Source organism: Salvelinus fontinalis, chromosome 16 (assembly GCF_029448725.1).
Source record: "Salvelinus fontinalis isolate EN_2023a chromosome 16, ASM2944872v1, whole genome shotgun sequence".
In the NCBI taxonomy this organism is placed as follows: Eukaryota; Metazoa; Chordata; class Actinopteri; order Salmoniformes; family Salmonidae; genus Salvelinus; species Salvelinus fontinalis.
In genome coordinates this window covers 39,347,663-39,355,747 of record NC_074680.1, presented here as the reverse complement: position 1 = coordinate 39,355,747, position 8,085 = coordinate 39,347,663, and the positions used below count along the sequence as shown (strand labels likewise).

General features: G+C 41.4%; 1 protein-coding gene across 1 annotated transcript; it reads right to left on the bottom strand.

Moving 5' to 3' along the window:
• Positions 1–2,009: 2,009 nt before the first annotated feature.
• Positions 2,010–7,598, bottom strand: LOC129813136 (homeobox protein Nkx-2.1-like). Its single transcript, XM_055865343.1, has 2 exons — positions 6,813–7,598; positions 2,010–5,982 (listed from the first exon to the last, which is right to left on the bottom strand). The coding sequence occupies exons 1-2, from the start codon at positions 7,177–7,179 to the stop codon at positions 5,315–5,317; spliced, it is 1,035 nt and encodes a 344-aa protein (XP_055721318.1). The 5' UTR covers positions 7,180–7,598; the 3' UTR covers positions 2,010–5,314.
• Between the last annotated feature and the right edge of the window lie 487 nt (positions 7,599–8,085).

Sequence of the window (8,085 nt, the reverse complement as noted above, 5' to 3'; positions counted from 1 at the left end):
TGTGATGACGTTGCTTCCAGGGGCAGTTTGGAACTCGGTAGTGAGTGTTGCAACCGAGGACAGATGATTTTTACGCGGTACACGCTTCAGCACTTGGTGGTCCCGTTCTTTGAGCTTGTGTGGCCTACCACTTTGCGGCTGAGCCGTTGTTGCTCCTAGACGTTTCCACCTCACAATAACAGTATTTACAGCTGACTGGGGTAGCTCTAGCAAGGCATGCATTTGACAAACTGACTTGTTGGAACAGTGGCATCCTATGACGGTGCCACATTGAAAGTCATTGAGCTCTTCTGTAAGGCAATTCTACTGCCAATGTTTGCTATGGAGATTGTATGGCTGTGTGCGCGATTTTATACACCTGTCAGCAACGGGTGTGACTGAAATAGCCCAATCCATTCATTTGAAGGCATGTCCACATACACTAAATATACAAAAGTATGATTGCCTTGAGATTAGGAACTAATTGCTTTTGGGTTGGAGATCTGGGGACGATAAAGCCAGGAGGACTTGCCAGAGTTGTACAATGTGACCGTCTAAAGACAAGCCTTAAAGAGAGCGATGAGAGCACACACGCTTCCAACAAATAAGTCATTCTAAACAGCTACAAGCCCAACACAAAGACCACACACCGTGCAACAGATATGGTAATGTAAGCCTGAGCCTCTCGGGGCTCATCCTGAACAAAACAAAAGCGCCCCAACAAATACCTAATAGAACAGAACAGCGTTCTGTTCTGATGCTGCTGAAAAGATGTCGCTTGAAAATGTCCCGAATTGTCACTAAGTTAACGTTTTAGGTAAATGGTAGGACTTTAGGACTATAGTAACAGATCATAATAAGAGCGACTGAGGATTCAATCTCTCTGTAAATGAAAGAAGTTAAGGAAATTTGGGGATTTACCTTTTATTGGGCTATAATCATAAATCCGTGTAAGTATTTGTGAAAGATTCAGACTTCCCTTTAAATGAACAGCGCAAAATCTCAGCCAATTTAATTTCCATTCCGGGATCGGCGACAATTGTCAAATAATTTGTAAGAGTGCTCCAGTGTGATCACTGAATAGTAGCTCTATCAAATAATGTATTGAAATGGACAATAAATTGGCATGTATTTACACAATACCATTATGACCAATCAAGTATTGACAGCCTACAATGCTAAGTAACCTACATAATCAAATTCTTAGTAAATGGATGGATTGTAAAAAAGCAAACTACATTCGTTTGCAGAAAACCACCAGTTCTCCTTTTACCCATTTCGCAGGTATAGGCTAAAACAGCAGGTGTGTTGAATATGCATCTCATGTGCTTTATATGTTCCTGGCAGGCAGCCGCAGGCAGCCGCAGGCAGCCGCAGCACAAAGATGAGAGCGCTTGTAGGTAGGTAGCCTATTGGGGAAGGACAATTCTGGGGGCTAGAGGTTGCAAGATATAATATCAAACATCACATGCAGAACAAATAGGCACTGCAGAAGCTGAACAATGTCGATTATATAGAGAATAATCGACGAAAAGCTCTATTGATTGATTTAATGACTCTTATAAATGAAAAGTAGAGAGCCATTACAATCAGTGCCCCTTTAAAATCCACGCACACTGCTGTGCTATATGGAGCAAAGTCTCCACAGTAAACTGGACGTCTGGTGTACTGTTAATTGCGTTGCCCATTTCTGAATTTCGATTCGTATTTCAGTCTTATTCTAAAACAAAGCTTATTCAAAACGATATTTAGGGAGATAAAGTGAACGGTGTTGATTGGTTAATTTTTAAAATGACATGCAATGACGGTTGTAACTGAGCCAATAGATAGATACCAGCGACCTGTTGTTACAGACAGGGCAACATCACTGCACCTATGCCATAATGGTACAGCCGGTGTAATGGGACGCTACTATTCACCTCCCCTCGATGAAAGCTCGCGCTCAAAAAAATATATTAAAAAAATGGCGACCAAGGGCGTGCTTCCATCAATGACTTGCCATACTAACCCCGCGCTGCAATGTAGCCAGAGTAGGGATGGCACACAACCACCTGGGCCCTTAAAGTCAAAATCAATAAGCTATATTGGAAGTCAATTCTTTTTTTCATGAACAATTGCACAAAATAATTTGAAATAACCATACACAATCTGAAAATATTAGGTTTAATATTCCCTTTAGGTCAAATGCACAGTATATAAACATGGAGCCTTGGACTAAATTTCGGTCATATATGTTTATAGCATAAATATGCGAAATATCATAACGTAAATATGTCTAAAGTGGGCCTAATGCATAAAATAAAGAGCACGAATCTTGAGGAGCCGTTTGCGTCATATTCGTGCTGAAATAATTACACTATTTAGGGGCCCGGTGCAGTTAAGAGTAAAGTATTTTGAGCTAGCCCTTTTGGTTGTTGTTCAATAGCTTATATTTTGCAGACTTAGGAAAGAGCACGTATGGCTATTCATATATAGCCTAATCATAAAGACTACAAAATATTTGCAATTCCCATAATATCACAGTAACATAATAATAAATATTATTATAATATAATTATTAAAAGAATATATAACAATATACACTGAGTATATCAAACATTAGGAACACCTTCCTAATATTAAATTGCACCCCCCTTTTGTCCTCAGAACAATTCCATACGTCGGGACATGGACAAGGTGTGGAAAGCGTTCTACAGGAATGCTGGCCTATGTTGACTCCAATACTTCCCACGGTTGTGTCAAGTTGGCTGGATGCCCTTTGGGTGGTGGACCATTCTTGATACACACGGGAAACTGTTGAGCGTGAAAAACCGAGCAGCGTTGCAGTTCTTGACACAACCCGGTGTGCCTGACACCTACTACCATACCCCATTCAAAGGCACTTAAATCTTTTGTCTTGCCCATATATCCTCTGAATGATACAGACACACAATCCATGTCTCAAGGCTTAAATATCGTTATTTAACCTGTCTCCCCTTCATCTACACTGATTGAAATGCATTTAACAGGTGACATCAATAAGGGATCATAGCTTTCACCTGGTCAGTCAATGTCATGGAAAGAGCAGGTGTTCATAATGTTTTGTATACTCAGTGTATAATATCGTACTATCAAAATAGTTGCAAGTCCTTTACATTACAACTAAATTTCAAGAACACAGAGCTTGTCCCACACAATGGGCCTATTGGTCCGTCCCACACATTTCATTTTAAATGTACCATTTATATGTTAAAACATTCTCGAATCAATTAAAAACCACAAAATCTCTTCTCCACCGCATGCAAATGATACCTTGACGAGCCAGGGCCAACTGCATTAACATCCTCAGTCAAAATAATATCTTATTTGATAGGCCTACATTGAAGACGCCATCCCACTTGATATAAGCAAATTACATTAAACTTCTAAAATGAAAGACTGCAGGCTATGTCATAGAATTTAGAATCGTGTCACTCTTCTACAACATGTCTATGTTCAAGTTTGCAAAAAAATAATATTTGGACTTAAATAGGCTGTAAACGAAATGGTGGCCAAGACGTAGCCTTTAAACTATGGATTCAGAACAATGGAGTAAAATCGTTCGGGCCTATCCAAAGTTTTTGTGCAAAGATAGTTAAAAGCAACTTATCAATACGTAAACAGGGGGTGCTGGTGGGTAGCCTACGCTATTTTCTTTTAAATCCCAGTTGATTTATCGATTATTGATAAACGTAGGCTTAAATCAAATGTTATTTGTCACATGCGCCGAATACAACAGGTATTCAGGTAACAGGTAACAGAATACAACCTTACAATGTAATGCTTACCTCTGATAAGAGAAGATGATTTCTCTTGCGAAGTTATTTGAGAAGAATACTGTTGTTTGGCAAGGGATTTGGTCGATAAGACGTTCTTTTAGTCCGCGCGTGTTTGATCCCCAGTGTTAAAAAGAACGCTTCGAGACCTCACCTAAATGACTCACCCAAACCAGAAACAGGCGGGCGGCAGAGAACGCTAGGAACCTAAGGGACGCCGAGTGCACACAAAGACCTGGCCTGAGTTTACCCAGCGTGATCCAAGTGAGATAGTGTGTACACAATACACGATTTGTGAGGCGCCGCGTTTTGTAGGAACGTCCACAGAGTACCACGAACCCACGAACCACGTCTACTGACAACCGTTGATTGTAGCTATAATAAACGTGACCAAAGAGCCTGGAATTGGGGTTAAGCTCTTTCAGGCAAAAGTTAGCATTAAGCTAATAGCAATTTAGCCTACCTACACAGCAACACTTAGTAACAACGATTTCGATCACACCTGGTCAAAAACAGGTTTTCATTAGTCATGCATTGCTTAAAATCCATTATTGTGTGCTGTTAACATAATAAGACAGCAAAAAATAATTTCGGTCTAAATTGAGACTTACTGAATTGACAAGCTAAAATGGACTATAGACAATATCATGCATTATTATAATTATAATCATTATCTTTATTATTATTACTACTACAATAATAATAATAATAATTATTATAATATTCATTTTCTACAGGTAAATGCCTATAGGCCTATTCGTTTTCTGAAAATAATTTGACAAGGTTTCTCGTAGGCCTATGTATTCTCTTAAACAGTATACAAAACAATTTCAATAAATGGATCTGAATGAATTTTATTACCATAATTTATTAATAGGATTGTTTGGCTGTATTTAAGTAATATCTATCTATATAAGTTACAAGTAAATAAAACGTACAAATACCGATGGAACTCAAAGAACCAACCACAAACCATTAATAGCGCTAAAAACTTTGTACAACAGATTGCTAAAAACTATATATTCAATTCAAACCTTTTACAGAAATATACAAGCTACGTTTTACATTAAATTCTATTATAAACCAGAGCCTTCTGTGAAAAAAATTGAAAAGCACCCACAGTTGTTCTATTGAGATCTTTATCCCAATGACCTACACACAGGAGTAGGCCTATGACCTCTTGATGTAGGACTAGCCTTGTATAGCTTCAGTATAATTTACAGAAATAAGAAATCCACCTTCAAAGCGAAGATTGAACTCGCATATCCTCATAACTTCATCTGTCGAGTTTCTTTCGTCCCCTCTTACTGTCCTCATATCCAATTACATTTTAGAAGAAGAGCATGAACTAAAATTCACCAAATGGTGTGGTTCAAAATGTACACAAAGTACAGTTTGTTTGATTGTTTGTTTGCTTGTCTGTTGAGTGCCTTTGTTGAAAAAGCTTTGACAGCAGTGTTGTATGTATGTTTGTGATCATAGTTTGTCTGGCTGTCACCATGTCCTGCCATATAACAGATCATGTCCTGCGGCATAACAGATCACCATGTCCTGCCATATAACAGAGCAGAGCACTGCAGGGCCGTCCCGTACTCGGCGCTGGAGGAGTTCAGGTGAGAGAGGCCGGCTACCTGGGTCTGGAGAGACGGTGGGCTGGCGGAGTGTTGTGTTAGGTCTGGAGAGTGACCTGCACTACCCACCTGTTGGCTCTGGTGCTGACCTAGGCCTGAACCGTTACTGGACATGATCATAACATTGGCACCTTGTTGGTGGTGGGCCTGGACAGTAGTGGTGGGAGTGTGGGCACTGCCTTGGCATGGCTTGCCGTCTTTCACTAACACAGGCACAGCCACCCGCCGAGGTGAATGCTGCTGACAGGAACTACTCTCCTGTTGCATCTGCTGCTGCGACACTTTGTCCTTCGCTTGCCTCTTCATTTTATATCGGTGGTTCTGAAACCAGATTTTGACCTGGGTCGGGGTGAGGTGGATCATGCTCGCCAGGTGTTCTCTCTCAGGCGCCGATAGGTACTTCTGTTGTTTGAATCGCCGCTCGAGCTCGTAGACCTGAGCCTGAGAGAACAGCACGCGCCTCTTCCTTCTCGGGGTGCTCGAGAGCGAGCCCATGCCTTTCCCCACGTCTACTAGCGAGCCAAGGCTGCCCATACTGCCCATGTTCATGCCCGAAGAAGAGCCCATGAAGCGCGAGACTGAAAGCAGAAATAGGCCATTGAGATGATGATGATAAGACAATAATTACATTGCTTAAATAGTTTAAAAATAACATAATACAAGGTAAATGTATTTAATTTAAAGCGTATATGTCTATAGCGTTCTTTTAAAACAAAGGCTAACATGATCATGTAATCATAGTTCTGTCTCATAATGGAACAATTACTTAACCATAATTTGTATTTGAACCGAATTATATAGTTTACAAAATATTTGAAGTGTTATGATTGATTGCCATTAATTTACCTTGCAATCTGAAGAATAATAGGCTAATAACTCATTCGATTATACACCCCCACATGACAGGTGCATGAAACCTCTATAGCCTACTCACAATAGAGGACAACTCAGCAACAGGTGTCTTTGTTATATCTTCATATAATATCTGAATATATCACAAACTAAAGTTCAATGAATTATCTTTCTTTGAACCCGGTCCCCTGTTCACTGGTAAGCATGGTAGTGTTGGGTAGACTGGCAAAAAGGCTCAGCACGTTGGGTGACTAAACTCAATAAACCAGACACTCCAAGGTAAAACCGAGGTATAGGCCTAAAATGTATCTGTTCCCAGGTGCAACATTTATTTTAAATTGACAAATCAAATCACTCCCTCTTGGTGGAAAAAATATCAGTATTCATGCAAAAACAAGCACTAAAATGTTGTAATATTTCCCATGACTCACTTCAGTGCAGACCAGAGCGTATGGATTTAGTGTAGACTAGCTAATATGATAATGCGCTAACAAAAGCTATACTTTCCCCTATTCGGCTTCATGCAGAGTAAAACTCAAAGGTATAGCCTACTTACTCGTGGAGAATCGCGGGTCTGTGTTGGCCCCGTACCAGCCAGTGGCCGTGGCGCTGCCTCTCATGCCGTCCTGGTAGGGCGTCAGGTCGCTCATGTTCCCCAGGTTGCCGTTACAGTAGCCCCCCATCGTGGTGTGTGACAGCTGGGACACCCCCGTCGCAGTCATATGGTATGCCGCGGACACCGTCCCGTTATGGCCCATGTGGTGCTGCTGCATCATCGCCTGAGACACCTGCGGCTGCCGGTACGACGCGAGAGGTGACCCCAAGTTGTTATTCTCCATACTTACTTTCTTGTAGCTCTCCTCAAGAGGACTCAAGATATCGGAAACAGAAAAAGGAGTCGTATGCCTAGGGCTCATCGACATTGTTCTTGGGCTGTTGGAGAGGGGAGAAATTAGAAGGCTAGGCAATCTCTCCTGGGTTTTTTTGGACCAAAGCCCCTCTTTCTCTCTGGTTCCTGTTGTCTCAACGTCGATCCTTGCTAGATGAACACGTAGGTAGGAGAGTCGCCTGAAGTCCGCCTTAATTGCATTGAGTGGGAGCTGAGTTGAGCTGGGCTGAGCTTGGTGCTGCTGGTTTTCGTTTGTTTTAGCAGGGTGCCAGGTTTAAGCCAGAGGCGGGGCATCACCAACTAGGGCAACAATACAACGCAGCTCTATCCTCCTCTCATTGCACCCAAGTCATAATTTGACTTACGTGTTGGGCAAGCTACAACATGAGCTCTGCAGCTCGCCTCCCACAATACCATAACCTACTTGCATGTATATACATGTGTATCATAGGCTATTAATGTGTATTATAGGCTATTGATATTAGGCTACTGTAGTAGCATTAGGTCGGTGGGTTATATATACTGTCGTGTGTGTGTTGTCGTTGACAGTATAATGGTAGCAGTGGGCACAGGCACCACAATGCATTTTATTAACTGTAGTGGTGTTTACTAGGACCTCTTGATGAAAAGGGGCCTAGACGGACTTGAGTCTCAGAGCTGGAGAACCCACTCTGCATGCTTACCAAATGTCATCCTATTCCCTATTTGGTGCACTACTTTTGATAATGTTTCACTGTTGCTGGTCAAAAGTAATGCACTATATAGGGAGTGTGCGTGCCATTTAGGACACGACCTCTGTTCTCTGAGAAAAGCTTGAACTAGTGACTTTTAATGGGCGTAAGAGGCTTCTGGTTGATTGCAGACGTGTTTTTGCATTATGCTCGCATCGTACTCAGACATGTAAAAGTGCACTTGGGAGGAAAATTGACGGATAAGTAAA

Coding starts and splice junctions, on each gene's coding strand:
- LOC129813136 (XM_055865343.1), bottom strand. CDS start 7,179: ATGTCGATGAGCCCTAGGCATACGACTCCTTTTTCTGTTTCCGATATC. Junction 5,983..6,812: donor AGACCCGCGATTCTCCACGA/GTAAGTAGGCTA, acceptor TTCTGCTTTCAG/TCTCGCGCTTCATGGGCTCT.